The sequence below is a fragment of the Ranitomeya imitator genome, chromosome 5 (genome assembly GCF_032444005.1).
Source record: "Ranitomeya imitator isolate aRanImi1 chromosome 5, aRanImi1.pri, whole genome shotgun sequence".
In the NCBI taxonomy this organism is placed as follows: domain Eukaryota; kingdom Metazoa; phylum Chordata; class Amphibia; order Anura; family Dendrobatidae; genus Ranitomeya; species Ranitomeya imitator.
Window position 1 is genome coordinate 545,576,247 of NC_091286.1, and position 16,567 is coordinate 545,592,813.

Sequence of the window (16,567 nt, forward strand, 5' to 3'; positions counted from 1 at the left end):
ATACATTTATTTGTGAACCATTCTATTGTAGATGTTGCTTTATGTTTGGGATCATTGTTTTGTTGGAAGACAAATCTCGGTCCCAGTCTCAGGTCTTTTGCAGACTCCAACAGGTTTTCTTCAAGAATGGTCCTGTATTTGGCTCCATCCATCTTCCCATCAATTTTAGCCATCTTCCCTGTCCCTGCTGAAGAAAAGCAGGCCCAAACCATGATGCTGTCACCACCATGCTTGACAGTGGGGATGGTGTGTTCAGGGTGATGCGCTGTGTTGCCTTGACGCCAAACATATCGTTTGGCATTGCTGCCAAAAAGTTCGATTTTGATTTCATCTGACCAGAGCACCTTCCACATGCTTGGTGTGTCTCCCAGGTGGCTTGTTGCAAACTTTAAATTACACTTTTTATTGATATCTTTGAGAAATGGCTTTCTTCTTGCCACTCTTCCATAAAGGCCAGATTTGTGCAGTGTACGACTGATTGTTGTCCTATCGATAGACTGTCCCACCTCAGCTGTAGATCTCTGTAGTTCATCTAGAGTGATCATGGGCCTCTTGGCTGCATCTCTGATCAGTCTTCTCCTTGTTTGAGATGAAAGTTTAGAGGCACGGCCGGGTCTTGGTAGATTTGCAGTGGTATGATACTCCTTCCAGTTCAATATGATCACTTGCACAGTTCTCCTTGTGATGTTTAAAGTTATAAAAATCATTTTGTATCCAAATCCGGCTTTAAACTTCTCCACAACAGTATCACGGACCTACCTGTTGTGTTCCTTGGTCTTCATGATGCTCTCTGTAATTCAAACAGCACCCTGAGACTATCACAGAGCAGGTGCATTTATATGGAGACTTGATTACACACAGGTGGATTATATTTATCATCATTAGGCATTTATGACAACATTAGATCATTCAGAGATCCACAATGAACTTCTGGAGTGAGTTTGCTGCACTGAAACTAAAGGGGCCTAATAATATTGCATGCCCCACTTTTCAGTTTTTGAATTTCCACAAAAATGTAAAATAACCAATAAATTTCGTTCAACTTCACAACTGTGTTCCACTTTTTGTTTATTCTTCACCAAAAATTTACATTTGGTATCTTTATGTTTCAAGCATGATATGTAGGGAAAGGTTGAAAAGTTCCAGGAGGCCGAATACTTTCTCAAGGCACTGTAAATCATTCAGCTGCAGCAAGGAAAACTAAATCTCCGAGCACTAAAAAATACTCGGAGGACCCCCGAGCATACTCGAGAAATCTCAAGTAACGAGTATATTTGCTCATCACTATTAATTTTTCCTCAATGAGTCATGAGTCACTGCAAAAGTCCTTGACAGGAGGACGGAAGGAGCAGCTGGATCAGGGGTTTAAAAGGGGGATGATAAATTCAAGGACAAGAAACTTACTTTTTCTAGAGAAGAAAAAATTGAAGAATTATCTGGGTAGAAAGGCAAAATGAACAATTGTAAGTAAACAGTGCTATATAATATTATGATTGCAATATATTAAGACGATAAAAACTTTTATGGGAGGAGTGCTTCTTGAAAGAAACCCGGCAGACCCCATTATAAGGGGTTATTTTACTTTGTCTTATGAAGGACCCCAGTCTCCATGCTTCCTATGTGCCAGGGAGAGGTGCATTAATTCTGATTCAAAGTTTGGGCCTGCTGAATTAGAGTACTGCTGGGTGCCATACCTCTGCAGCATTGGAGGGGCACAGGGTCACTGAAATTGGCAGAAGCCATCTTCAGAGCAGCATTTGTAAGTTCTATAGCAAAGACCATGCACGCAGGCGCTCCTTGCCACCTCTGATAGACTGTAGAGGTGGCTGATAACCTAGACAGTGAGCTTTATACGATAGAATTAAAAATACCTCTATTTATAGAATGGAGAGGATTTTTACTGAAAATTAAATGGCAGAGTTGTTTATTTTATGAATTGATAAAAAAATAAACTATTAACATTTCTGGTTTTGAAAGCCTTCTTACTTTGCAGCATTTTTTCCACAAGCGCCTAAAACTTATGCACAGCACTGTACATTAAAATGTCTTATTTTAAGCAGACATGTTTAGTTCTTAGTTGTTACAGGTTACATGAACTCTTAGGCTACTTTCACACATCAGGTTTTTTCCGTCAGGCTGGATCCAGTGTTGTCGCCCCTGAGCGACGGATCCAGGGTAAATTGTGATAAACTGATGAACTGGATCCGTTTTTTTGCCGAATCTGACTAGCGGAACCGGCAAAAAAACAGATCCGTTTCATCAGTTTTCCATCCGTTTCGTCCGTTTTTTTATCCGTTTTACGACGGATCCGGTTTTGAAAAACGCCCATGGGAGGCTCCCAAACGTGATTAGTTACTGAAAATCTATATATACTGTGTTCCTACAGCCCATTTTTGACAAGTTGTAGAGTAGCAAGTCGCGAAGATGGAAGGCGTGATTGCAAACAGTCTGAAGATTACTGTGGATTTTACTGTTGAGGAGAATCGTTTGAAAGCGATTGTACTGGAGAAGGAGCGAGAGAGACAGCAGTGCATCATGCGTCTGCGCCGACGACGTTTGTGGATCCACCCCATCACAGCACAGAGAATGACGCGTGGGGTGTATTCTACACTATACATGGAGCTACGAGGAAGCCCTGAGAAATTTTTCTTATATGTGGGGATGCAAATGGAGAACTTTGATTTATTAGCGGAACGAATTGGACACCTCATCAGAAGAAGTGACACATATTGCCGCTTCTCCATTTCACCGGCGGAGCGTCTGACGGTGACTCTTCGGTAAGCCATTTTTATTCTATCTCCTCCTGTGAAAGCACACTTCTAACTGTAATGTTGTTGCTGGTAGTTTGTAATAATTATTTTTATTGTATCTCCATCTGTTAAAGCTGACTTATAACTGTAATGTTATTACTGGTATTTTGTACTCATTTTTCCCTTTTTTCACAGATTCCTTGCAACTAGAGAATCCCTTTCGTCACTCCATTTCCAGTTCAGACTTGGGATTTCCACCATCTCAGGAATTGTGAAGCACACCTGCCGTGCATTGTGGGACTCTTTACATGGCGAGTTTATACCACATCTCACAGTGGAGAGTTGGCTGGAAATTACAGATAAATTCCAACAAATCTGTGAGTTTCCCAATTGCTTGGGTGCAGTGGATGGGTTTTCCACAAAGTATTTTACATTCTGTACCCAAAGCATTTTACCTTCTGTACCCAAAGTGTTTTACCTTATTTACCCAAAGTAGTGTACCTGGTTGGGTTTTCTCTAAAGTGTTTGACCTTGTTTTACCCACAGTATTGTACCTTGTTTTACCCAAAGTATTTAACCTTATAATTTAATAAATGAAGGACAAAACTTTTAAACAAAAAAACTGTTTTTTATTAACACATTTTTAACAAAAAATATTTATAAATTTAGATAGTGTGGAGTGGAGATAATACTGGATGGGCTGACAGACTTGGACACCTCAACATTGGGAGCGTGGAGAGCGGAATGTGGTGGTGGTGGTGATGGATCAGTAGGTAAAACAGGTGAAAGAGTGGAGAAAGAAAGAGAACGGGTGGACATGAAACTGGGAGTAGTGTTGGGAATTTGGAAAGTTTGATAGGTGGAGTAGAGGCAGAGCCGGCGTCAGCACCCGGCCCACCTGGGCAAATGCCGGGGCCCTGGGAAGAGAGGGGGGCCCACTCACGCTGTCATAGATACAGCTGGGAGAGCAGAGCAGGAGAACATGCTCTCTCCGCCCACAAAGTCACTGCTGGCTGCGTTCTCTTAACCCCTATGTGCCAGCTCTGACACAAGCATCTTCTCACTCAGTCAGTGCAGCCAGGCAGGCACATAGGGGTTAAGAGAAGGCAGCCAGTGTGACATTGTTTGTGGGCGGAGAGAGCACGTTCTCTGCTCTGATCTCCGCCCCTGGCTGGCTGCAGTGCTGAGCTGAACTTATCAGGCAGATTCCGGAGGAGCTCCTACCAGTGCCTGAGTGAGTGCAAAGGTATCCAGCAGTGCTTGCAGTTGGTCTTATGGCTCAGTCTGCTGCTGTCTGTCTCCGCTGCCTAAAAATGTGGGTGATGTCTGGAGGAGCAGCTGGTGGGGTGCAGCCTGCAAGCTGCAGCAACCCAGCTCTCCCAGAATACATGCATGCTGCACCAAACCTGCACCAGTGGGTAAGGAAGAAGCTTAACCCCTTCCCATCTGTATGAAGGTTATTGCTAAACCTTAAAGATAACAATCCGACCCGCATAAATGGGGTTAACCAGATGCCAGGAGGAAGGGGAGCTGCTGCCATGGATAAAACTGAGCTGTAGGCTGTACGTTGGGGCCCCGTGGCCCCAGGCTGGTGACTGGAGGGACTCTGCTCAGTGCTGGCATGTGGGTGATTTCTGCTCCGGAGTCTCAGCTTCTCTCCTCCAGGTCACACTGTGCAGTCACAGCAACATTGGTTGTGTCTGTCCAGGTCCCAGCAGCTGCCACTGCTCCCACCAAGGACATGGCATCACTTAACCCTTCCCCTGCAGCCACCGGCAACAAATCCACATTATTCCTTGATTAAATCAGGTTCCAACCCAATAGAGGAGCAGACATTTCCTGCTGCCATTAGGGTCCGGGAGGGGGTGACCTGTGACATTGGCTGCCCTGCTACTCTGTAGTGGGGGGTGACAAGTGTAACATGGGGTAACGATGAAGGAGAAATGCACAGGATAATAGTGAGCCCGACAGAGGGCAGTGTATGGTATGGAGCAGTCAGGGGGTGGGCTGCAGGATCCCCCCATACTGTACATGACTGCTCGGGACAGGGAGGTGTTTAATGAGCTTCTACTGACGGGGCACTAATTGGGTCATTAGGGTTTGTGGAAAGGATTCAGCATCAGGTCCCTCATTAATGCCCGAGCTGCCTGTTACTTTGTAGCACAGATCTGTTAGGGCCGCAAAACCAAACAACGTTGTTTATGTAGAAAAGTCTTTGTTTCATAGAAAAACTCAAAACCGAAAAGATTTTCTGATACAACAACGCCCTGCTCACGACACTGCACAGCCCATCTCCTGTATATATACACTGCACAGCACCTCTCCCCCTGTATATATACACTGCACAGTACCGCTCCTCCTGTATATGTACACTGCACAGCACCTTTCCTCCTGTATATATACACTGCACAGCACCCCTCCCCCTGTATATATACACTGCACAGTACCGCTCCTCCTGTATATATACACTGCACAGCACCTCTCCCCCTGTATATATACACTGCACAGTACCGCTCCTCCTGTATATGTACACTGCACAGCACCTTTCCTCCTGTATATGTACACTGCACAGCACCTTTCCTCCTGTATATATACACTGCACAGCACCTTTCCTCCTGAATATATACACTGCACAGCACCTCTCCCCCAATATATATACACTGCACAGTACCGCTCCTCCTGTATATATACACTGCACAGTACCGCTCCTCCTGTATATATACACTGCACAGTACCACTCCTTCTGTATATATACACTGCACAGTACCACTCCTCCTGTATATATACACTGCACAGCACCTCTCCCCTGTATATATACACTGCACAGCACCTTTCCTCCTGTATATATACACTGCACCTTTCCTCCTGTCCTATATATACACTGCCCAGCACCTTTCCTCCTTTATGTATACACTGCACAGCACCTCTCCTGTATATATACACTGCACAGCACCTTTCCCCCTGTCCTGTATATATACACTGCAGAATTTACAATAGCTGTCACTCATGTAAGAAGTGAAATTTGGCATTGTACTATACATTTCTCTGCCGTATCTGTGCATCATAAATCGGGGTATGTGTTAAAGGGAGGGGGCTCACTGACTCTTTCACCCGGGGCCCTCGAAAACCTGGAGCCGGCCCTGAGTAGAGGGATTGGGAGGCAGAAGAGGTGTTGGGTGGAGAACAGGGTTGTGTTTGGGGCATGATGGGTGTTGAAGGAGACTGTTGGTAGTGGGCAGGGTCATGAGGTTGGGCAGGGAGTAGAGGCGTGGATGATGTTTTTGGGAACTGGTACGGGGGCAGGATGCTGGTATTGTATAGGAGGGGGAGGCGGGACAGTGGCTGAAGGGGGGGCAGGTGCGGGTGGAACTACCGGGGTGGGTGGAGGGGCTTGGGAGCTAACATGCGCTAGAGCAAACTGGCACGCTTGCATTACATGCATCTGCTGATCAGGATATAGCTTGTCCAAGTACTGACTGGAAAAAGGTGTGGTTTGGAGATTTACTTGCATCTGAATGCATCCTATCCAGGCGTGTGTGCAACTCAAGAATACTGTTGCTGAGCAAATTAAATCCTGCAGTCATTTGCTGAGACAACAGTTTGAGACAGTTCTGGAAGGCTGCATTCAGATGCAAGAACTTGGGCGCATAGCTCTTTTCCTGACCCCTCTGGCGCTGCCGCACAGAACCCACAGGTGTTCTAGTGGTGGCAGCATTAGAGGGGTGGGGTAAAGGAAAAGCTATATCCTCACCAGCAGCTTCATGTAACTCAGTCTGCCACGATGCTCCAGCGCTGGTGGATGGGACCGAGGGATCAGATGTGAGGGAAGGCTGGGAAGGTGCAGATGGGCCGGGACTGTCGAATGTCCCTCGGTGGAGGACTCCTGAGGGATTGCCCCAGAAGGGTTCAACTCTGCAGGCTCCCAAGTGCTGCTGACGATGCTGTGGAAAAAAGAAAAAAATATATAATTAATATATTGATATTGCTTGGCCCTGGCTGAAAGCCTAAAGAAGTGTTAGACATGTAAATATTTTTTATTAAATGGGGTAGGTAATATTTACCTTCTGCTCACCATCGTCGACCGGAGGAACGACAGGGCTCGAGCATATTTATCTTTGCTCCTGCCTCCTCCCGATCCACTTGGGGCCTGTATCTCTTTGTTGATTTCCTTCTTGAAGCCATCCCTGATTGACCGCCACCGCTTGACAACTCTCTTGCCTGAAAAGTGAAAGCACAAATTGGATAGTATACAACACATTACATCCAGCAACATAACTGAACTGTGAATATGTGAATACTTACGTGCTTGATTCTGCGCCCGAACATCGAGGTCCTTCCAGTTGTCCACCAGTTCGTGGCATACTTGCTCCCAGAGTCGACGGGTCACAACAACATCTGCGTGGTCCCCCATATTCCACAGCGGCTCCCGCTCTCGGATTAGATCGATAAGGGGGTCGATGTTTAGGACGGCCTCCTCACAGTCCGAGTCAGGAGCATGCTGTGAAGCCTGTTAAAAAAGAAAAAAAAATAGACTCAAAACAACAACATAAAGTTAAAAAATTTTTTTTTAAAAAAAGGTACTTACTTGATGGTGACCACCCTGACGCTCACACCGGCGACCCTGGGAGGCGCTTTGAGGACCTCTAGATCGAGCCTCAGAATCAGACGACTATAAAAAAAGAAAAAACATTATGTGCTTGGATGTAGGCTTATGTGTTGTGTGTACGGTGATGTCTGTAATGATCTGTTTTTATGTGTGGTGTGTACTGTGATGTCTGTGATGATGTGGTTCTGCAATGCATATAAGAAACTTACCAATTGCGAGCCCGCTCCGGGTATCTCCCCATCCCGTTCATCTCCTTCTGGAAGCACCTCTTCTACTGCAGCTTCCTGTTATACAAAAAGTAGATATATATATATATATATATTACGTGAACATCACGAAAAAGAAAAAAAAAACATTTATTTACCTCACAGCGCTGACGACGCAGGGGAGGCTCCCAGAAGAAGACATGGCTACAACTGGCTGCTGTCAAGCTGTGGCTGGCTGCTGGCACACTGTAGCTGCCTGGCTGGCTGCTGGCACACTCTGGCTGGCTTGCTGGCTGGCTGGCTGCTGGCACACTCTGGCTGGCTGCTGGCTGGTGGCTGGTTCAGCTCTAGTGGCAGGTCTTTTGTCTTGGTAGCTGGCTGGTAAATGGATAAGAGGAGGCCTCATTGGCAGTGTTTATATAGGTTTACTGGGGGCTGGCCAAATGTATCTGAGCATGCTCAGTTTAAAAAACCTGATCCAGTGGCCGGATCCGTCATTTTCCGGATCTGGCGCATTCCAGCATCCATAGGCTTCCATTATAGCAAAAAACGTAAACACCGGATCCATCGCTTTCCGGTTTTTCACCGCAGACAAAAAACATTAGTGTCTGCGTTTTTTCCAGACGCCGGAAAAAGTTTTTGCCGGATGCAGCGAAAACCAGACACAACTTGTGGCCATACGGCGCAATCCCACACCTTCTTCTCCACGGTATTCACGGTGGAAAATGAAATGCTAGGTGAAATCCCAAGAAACAATGAAAACCCTATATTAAGGGTCACCAATCTAACCCAAGAAGAGGTGCGAAACCGGCTAAATAAGATTAAAATAGATAAATCTCCGGGTCCGGATGGCATACACCCACGAGTACTAAGAGAACTAAGTAATGTAATAGATAAACCATTATTTCTTATTTTTAGGGACTCTATAGCGACAGGGTCTGTTCCGCAGGATTGGCGCATAGCAAATGTGGTGCCAATATTCAAAAAGGGCTCTAAAAGTGAACCTGGAAATTATAGGCCAGTAAGTCTAACCTCTATTGTTGGTAAAATATTTGAAGGGTTTCTGAGGGATGTTATTCTGGATTATCTCAATGAGAATAACTGTTTAACTCCATATCAGCATGGGTTTATGAGAAATCGCTCCTGTCAAACCAATCTAATCAGTTTTTATGAAGAGGTAAGCTATAGGCTGGACCATGGTGAGTCATTGGACGTGGTATATCTCGATTTTTCCAAAGCGTTTGATACCGTGCCGCACAAGAGGTTGGTACACAAAATGAGAATGCTTGGTCTGGGGGAAAATGTGTGTAAATGGGTTAGTAACTGGCTTAGTGATAGAAAGCAGAGGGTGGTTATAAATGGTATAGTCTCTAACTGGGTCGCTGTGACCAGTGGGGTACCGCAGGGGTCAGTATTGGGACCTGTTCTCTTCAACATATTCATTAATGATCTGGTAGAAGGTTTACACAGTAAAATATCGATATTTGCAGATGATACAAAACTATGTAAAGCAGTTAATACAAGAGAAGATAGTATTCTGCTACAGATGGATCTGGATAAGTTGGAAACTTGGGCTGAAAGGTGGCAGATGAGGTTTAACAATGATAAATGTAAGGTTATACACATGGGAAGAAGGAATCAATGTCACCATTACACACTGAATGGGAAACCACTGGGTAAATCTGACAGGGAGAAGGACTTGGGGATCCTAGTTAATGATAAACTTACAGCAGCAGCTGCCAAGGCAAACAGGATCATGGGGTGCATTAAAAGAAGTCTGGATACACATGATGAGAGCATTATACTGCCTCTGTACAAATCCCTAGTTAGACCGCACATGGAGTACTGTGTCCAGTTTTGGGCACCGGTGCTCAGGAAGGATATAATGGAACTAGAGAGAGTACAAAGGAGGGCAACAAAATTAATAAAGGGGATGGGAGAACTACAATACCCAGATAGATTAGCGAAATTAGGATTATTTAGTCTAGAAAAAAGACGACTGAGGGGCGATCTAATAACCATGTATAAGTATATAAGGGGACAATACAAATATCTCGCTGAGGATCTGTTTATACCAAGGAAGGTGACGGGCACAAGGGGGCATTCTTTGCGTCTGGAGGAGAGAAGGTTTTTCCACCAACATAGAAGAGGATTCTTTACTGTTAGGGCAGTGAGAATCTGGAATTGCTTGCCTGAGGAGGTGGTGATGGCGAACTCAGTTGAGGGGTTCAAGAGAGGCCTGGATGTCTTCCTAGAGCAGAACAATATTGTATCATACAATTAGGTTCTGTAGAAGGACGTAGATCTGGGGATTTATTATGATGGAATATAGGCTGAACTGGATGGACAAATGTCTTTTTTCGGCCTTACTAACTATGTTACTATGTTACTATGTTAATACAAGTCTAGGAGAAAAATGGATCCGGCAGCAGCTTTCGCCACTTCCGTTTTTTTTCAAATATCGCTGAATTGAGCCTGACAGCGAAAACCTGATGTGTGAAAGTAGCCTTATACAGTATATCCTGAAAACCAGGGTGCTGGTGTCCTGTGTGAATAGAGCAATGGTACATATGTATATCCATTGCTCTGTTCACTGTCTATGGGAGTAATGATCATACATGTGCAGTATCGCTCCTCTAGAGCTATAGAAGTGGAAGGATCAGTGGTCACACATGCACATTATAGCTCCATTCCCATGCGAGACACAGAAACCACAGAACCTGTCTCATTAGGGGTCTCATGAGAATCCTTTTAAGGCCGGGGTCACACTAGCATTGAATACGGACGAGTGCTATGCGAGAAATCATTGCATAGCCCTCGGACCAGTGTTAATTTATGGGGCCGATCACATCTGCGATTATTTTCTCATGCCGGATCGGAATGCGAGAACAATCGCAGCATGCTGCGATTGGCACCGAAACTCTGCCGAGTCTTGGCTTACTCGCACCCATATAAGTCTATGGGTGAGAGTGACACAATGCACATCATTCAGATATCATCCGAGTGCGGTGCGATATACGCCGAAGCCGGCAATAGAGGAGATGGAGAAATTGGTTTCTCCGCCTCCTCCGCAGCTGTGCTCCGATCCTCTTTGTGCGAGAGGCTCGGAGCACAGACACATGAAACTCTGCTCCCGCTCACAGCAGAGCAGGACCCGAGGGTCATTAGCATATCGCATCCGATGCCCTCGCATTAGTTGCCATACGCTAGTGTGACCCCGGCCTAAAGGCTTGCTCAGGATCTGCAGAGATCTGCTGGAAAAATTACCCATCATACTTGTCATCGCTCCAATATAAATAGAGTATAATTTTTTCTTTAATATCAAACTGACATGTTACATAATTTATTAATGCAGTTTTATAGCAATTCCACCTGCATTTCTACTGACATGAATGATTAGGAAGAAATTACCTAGAATTCCAAGGTGTTCTTCTTCCTTCGATCTTTCCTTCCTTTTTGTAAATGATGAATCTGTGTATTCCACATAAACCACTTTCTTATAAGAGCCGCCAATTCTGCTTTCAGTTTGCGTAAAAAATGTAGCGGATTCACTATAAATTAGGAGAATTTTTTTATTTTGTGTTTGATAATAGAATATTATAATAATGCTGTATGATCAAATACAAAAAATGTAGGAACTACAGTGTGTAACACACATCTGCGGAGGAGGCAAGGATTGCGATCAATATTGCTGAGCACAATCTATTATCATGGATCTGGTCTACAATGTAATGTAATGTAATGTCTATGATTCTATAGAAAATTATCTACAAGGAATGTCAGCAGCACATAGTTGGGCAGATTTATGAAGAGCTGCATGAAACTAAATGGTGTAGAAAGTTGCAGATTTAATGTGGATGTGCCTTGAATATGTCATGCGAATATAGATAAGGAGGTATGCAAGCCATGCGATAGTGATCAACAATACAAATGAAAATCACCATATACTGTATACATTAAGTTTCTCTTTTATATTCCAGGGTTTCTGCAATCGGTAGCTGGTTTGTGGACGGGCAGCAGTCCATACACTGCTTAGGGGCGATCTTAAATATATCAAGGGACAATACAGAGATCTTAATGACCTTTTTACACTAAGGGTACCGTCACACTATACGATTTACCAACGATCACGACCAGCGATACGACCTGGCCGTGATCGTTGGTAAGTCGTAGTGTGGTCGCTGGAGAGCTGTCACACAGACAGATCTCCAGCGACCAACGATGCCGAGGTCCCCGGGTAACCAGGGTAAACATCGGGTTACTAAGCGCAGGACCGCGCTTAGTAACCCGATGTTTACCCTGGTTACCAGCGTAAAAAAACAAACACTACATACTTACATTCCGGTGTCTGTCCCTTGCCGTCTGCTTCCCGCACTCACTGACTGCCGGCCATAAAGTGAAAGCACAGCACAGCGGTGACGTCACCGCTGTGCTCTGCTTTCACTTTACGGCCGGCAGTCAGTGAGTGCGGGCAGCAGACGGCAAGGGACCTGACGGACACCGGAATGTCAGTATGTACTGTTTGGGTTTTTTTACATTTACGATGGTAACCAGGATAAACATCGGGTTACTAAGCGCGGCCCTGCGCTTAGTAACCCGATGTTTACCCTGGTTACAAGCGAACGCATCGCTAGATCGGTGTCACACACACCGATCCAGCGATGACAGCGGGAGATCCAGCGACGAAAGAATGTTCCAAACGATCTGCTACGACGTACGATTCTCAGCAGGGTCCCTGATCGCTGCTGCGTGTCAGACACAGCGATATCGTATGGATATCGCTGGAACGTCACGGATCGTACCATCGTAGCGATCAAAATGGCACTGTGTGACAGTACCCTAAGGCCTGCAACAATGATAAGGGGCATCCTCTATGTCTTGAGGAAAGAAGGTTTAATCATCATCACAAACACAGATTCTTTACTGTAAGAGCAGTGAGCATGCCTGGCACTATTTCACACACTGGTGAAGATTGCATTAGCCAGCAAGCAGGATCACATGATATCAGCTGCACAGGCCTCATCATAATGCCTTGCAACTATCACATCACATGGTCTTAGGCCGGTTTCACACGTCAGTGGCTCCGGTACGTGAGGTGACAGTTTCCTCACGTACCGGAGACACTGACTCACGTAGACACATTAAAATCAATGTGTCTCTGCACATGTCAGCGTGTTTTCACGGACCGTGTGTCCGTTTGAAAAACACGGAGACATGTCAGTGTTCGTGGGAGCGCACGTATTACACGGACCCATTAAAGTCAATGGGTCCGTGTAAAACATGTACCGCACACGGATGCTGTCTGTGTGCAGTCAGTGTGCCGTGCAGGAGACAGCACTACAGTAATCGCTGTCCCCCCAGCGTGGTGCTGAAGCCGCTATTCATTTCTTCTCTCCAGCAGCGTTCGCTGGAGAGAAGATATGAAAAATCTTTTTTTTTTTTTTGGTGTTTAAAAAAAAGATCCCTGTCCCTAACCCCCTCCCACCCCCTGTGCGCCCCCCCGCTGTTAATAAAATACTTACCCGGCTCCCTCACTGCTTCCTCTCCTCGCCGCAGCTTCTCCTGTATGAGCGGTCACGTGGTGCCGCCCATTACAGTGATGAATATGCGGCTCCACCTCCCATAGGGGGAGGAGAGGAAGCAGTGAGGGAGCCGGGTAAGTATTTTATTAACAGCGGGGGGGGGGGGGGAGGGGGGGCACAGGGGGTGGGAGGGGGTTGGGGACAGGGATCTTTTTTTTAAACACCAAGATAAAAAAAAAAAATTTCAAATCTTCTCTCCAGCGAACGCTGCTGGAGAGAAGAAATGAATGGCGGCTTCAGCACCAGATGCAGGAGGCAGCGCTTAACTGTAGCGCTGTCTCCTGCACGTTGCGTGTGGTACCCAGTCGGCACACGGGCGGCACACAGATGCCGCACGTGTGCCACACTGATGTGCCAGGTGAGCACACGGACACGGATAATTCCGGTACCGATTTTTCCGGTACCGGAATTATCTGGACGTGTGGAACAGGCCTTATGCAGCCCATCAGGGGAGACTATCAGGCACTTAAAAAAAATAGAGCAGAGAAAGCAGTGGCAATTCTAGTGTTTTACAGCATAGGAATAGGAGTCCATAGCGAACAAATCATCCTTCTATCATAGGCACAGAAAGACATTTCAGATTGTGCTGTACTACAGCAACCATGAAGAACATAGAAAATGGGAGTGATAATTTCAGTTTATGAGTAATATTGCAAAGATTCAAGTGATAGGGAGGTGCAGGACCTGCAGAGTCTGTGACTAAGAATTGATTGATTTGTACTATACTACAGTATCACACCTTTATAACAATTTTTTTTCATTCATTGTGCTCTACAAGCAAGGAGGGCAGTTTAACACCCCCCCATCCAGATGCTGGTTGGGACATGGAGCAGAGGGGCATTTACTATACCCTGAGTTATAGTATTGCACAGACAACAGATGTTATTTACAGGATAATAGGTGATTGGTATAATGTCTGTAGTCAGTACGTTGTATCTAATATACCGGTCACATAATATCCTGTATATACTACTATGTGCTATGTGCACAGAAAAGAGATGCAATATACAGAATAATGTGTGACTGATACATCCTATACTATGCTTTTTTCATGTTGTGGAATTCAACTGTACATTGCTGTGTAAGTTTGTAAAACACAAAAAGGTATTCAGCAGTACCACTTTGCACAGCCATAGATGATAATGGTCAGGTGAAGTACAACTATATATAAGTTTGACCACCCTCACATTAGGTATATAGGTTTTTGCTTTTACCTCATTTCAGAAAACCTATATGTGGCTGAAAGGGAATCTGTCACCCCAAAACTCAATTTAAACTACTTATACAGTACTATGAGGAATTTAGCACCTACAAAACTCATACCTATATACATTTCACTTCTTTAGTTTTTGTAGAAAAGAAAAACATTTTATTGTATAAGGCTACTTTCACACTGGCGTTTTTTTAATACGTCGCAATGCGTCGTTTAGGGGAAAAAATGCATCCTGCAAAGTTGTTTGCAGGATGCGTTTTTGCCCCATAGAGTTACATTACCGACGCATTGTGACGTATTGACACTTGCGACGGTTGCGCCGTGTTGTGGCGGACCGCCGGGAGCAAAAAATGTTAAATGTAACGTTTTTTGCAGCCGACGGACCGCTTTTTCCGACCGCGCATGAGCGGCCGGAACTCCGCCCCCACCTCCCCGCACCTCACAATGGGGCAGCGGATGCGCCGGAGAAATGCATCCGCTGCACCCGTTGTGCGGCACAACAAACGCTAGCGTCGGAATCTCGGCCCGACGCAATGCGATGGGCCGAATCCGACGCTAGTGTGAAAGTAGCCTGAGTAGTTGAGTGCTCCTTAGTGTACCCTTGGTGTAGAAAAGGTGTCAGTGCACCATTTCAGTGTCTCAATCAACATTTAACGAAAATCCCTGTAGATCAATTAACAATGCTCATGGAGCAGTGCCTGAATGACACCGCCGGGCATAACTCAAATACGGTACAGTAGACAATGAGGCAGAAACAAAACACTTGCTTTATTGAAGACAGAGGATTTTATGCTGGAAAATAAGACTAAGGGTAAGTTCACACAGGACTTTTTTATTGCGTATTTTTGCTGCTTTTTTATGCTCATTTAGGTGCGTTTTTGGTGCATATTTGGTGCAGTTTTTTTGTGCGTTTTTTTTCTCTTTTTCCAGGCTAATGTCGTTGGATTTTCAGCAGCAAAAACGCAGCAAATAATGACACCTGCATTGTTGCTGCATTTTTGCTGTGTTTTTTTTCAACACCCATTCAAGTCAATGGGTGAAAAAACGCAGCAAAAACGCTGAAAGAAGTGACATGCTCTATGTCAAAAAAACGCAGCAAAGCACAAGTACTGATCAAACAAAAAACCAATGTGTCTGCATGAGATTTCTGAAATCTTATAGGCTTTGCTGGTACTGAAAAAAGCAGCTGAAAATTAGAATAATAAACGCAGCAAAAAAGTCCTGTATGAATGTACCCTGATAGTTCTTGTAATGATAACAGCAATAATAGATACAAAGAGATATAGCGGGAACGTGTCACACAATCTGCGCTCTATGGCAATACAAAGTATAATGCATACAGTATAAACAATTTCTATAGACTGCTCTTTTCTAAATTCCTACCTGGCTGCCAATATTTGGGCCGCACTGTTACAGCGCCCTAACTAGAGAAACCTGCTCTATACCCTACCACAGTTAATCTGCCCGATGTAGTGGAGCAGAGTCTGCTGTGTTGCGCACTTCCTTCAGGTTAGCGGTTCCGTCTTCTTCCAGGTCCGGGCAAGTCTCATCCAACTTTCAATGCTGAAGGGTCACTGGTGCCACAGTGTTAATTTCTCTTTCCAGGTTACAGGTGCTTGGCTGTGCTATGACACCCAATCCTTCTGACATGGTCCTGCTAGCCAATACTGCAATAACTGGGCATTATCTTTTCTCTTAAAGCGGGTAATTCGTTTAACAGTCTCTCGACCTTCAGCCCCCTTATGGTTCTGTCTTCCTGACATAGGCATGGATCTCTCACTGTCCCCACTTCCAGATAAGACACTTCCTACTTCTTGATCAAACCAACACACAACAATCTGCAGGGTTGAAAGGACAAGTCCAAGTGCACACAAATCAGAGGACAGCATTGTGTTTTAAAGTCACAGTGTAATTCAGCTCTTTGCAGGGGCTAACCCCCTACATGCCTCCCCAGTTAAAGGTGGACATCCTCAGCCTTGCTATATAGCCAATGGAGAAGGATCAAAGATCAAAGACCACTTAGACAGCAGTGGCCGGTTGCCTACAATACAGGTAGAACAAATAGCAGTGTACCTATTTGGTGAAACCCCTACATTAGGTCTACTGGATCACCGGAGGTCTTGACTATCTTCAATGGGAGCAAATACTGTAGGACTGACCTCTACAGCAGAAGGTTCAGGCAGAACCTGGGGTTCCTCTCCTCTGCAAAC

At 45.1% G+C, this 16,567-nt stretch overlaps 1 protein-coding gene across 3 annotated transcripts in view; it reads right to left on the bottom strand.

The window, feature by feature from the left end:
• Positions 1-16,567, bottom strand: part of CP (ceruloplasmin) — a 297,764-nt gene that overhangs the window by 145,817 nt on the left and 135,380 nt on the right. For all 3 annotated transcript variants that reach the window (XM_069727615.1, XM_069727616.1, XM_069727617.1), the window contains one exon: positions 10,974-11,113. In XM_069727615.1, coding sequence (XP_069583716.1) covers positions 10,974-11,113 — 140 coding nt within the window. The remainder of the gene's footprint in view (positions 1-10,973; positions 11,114-16,567) is intronic.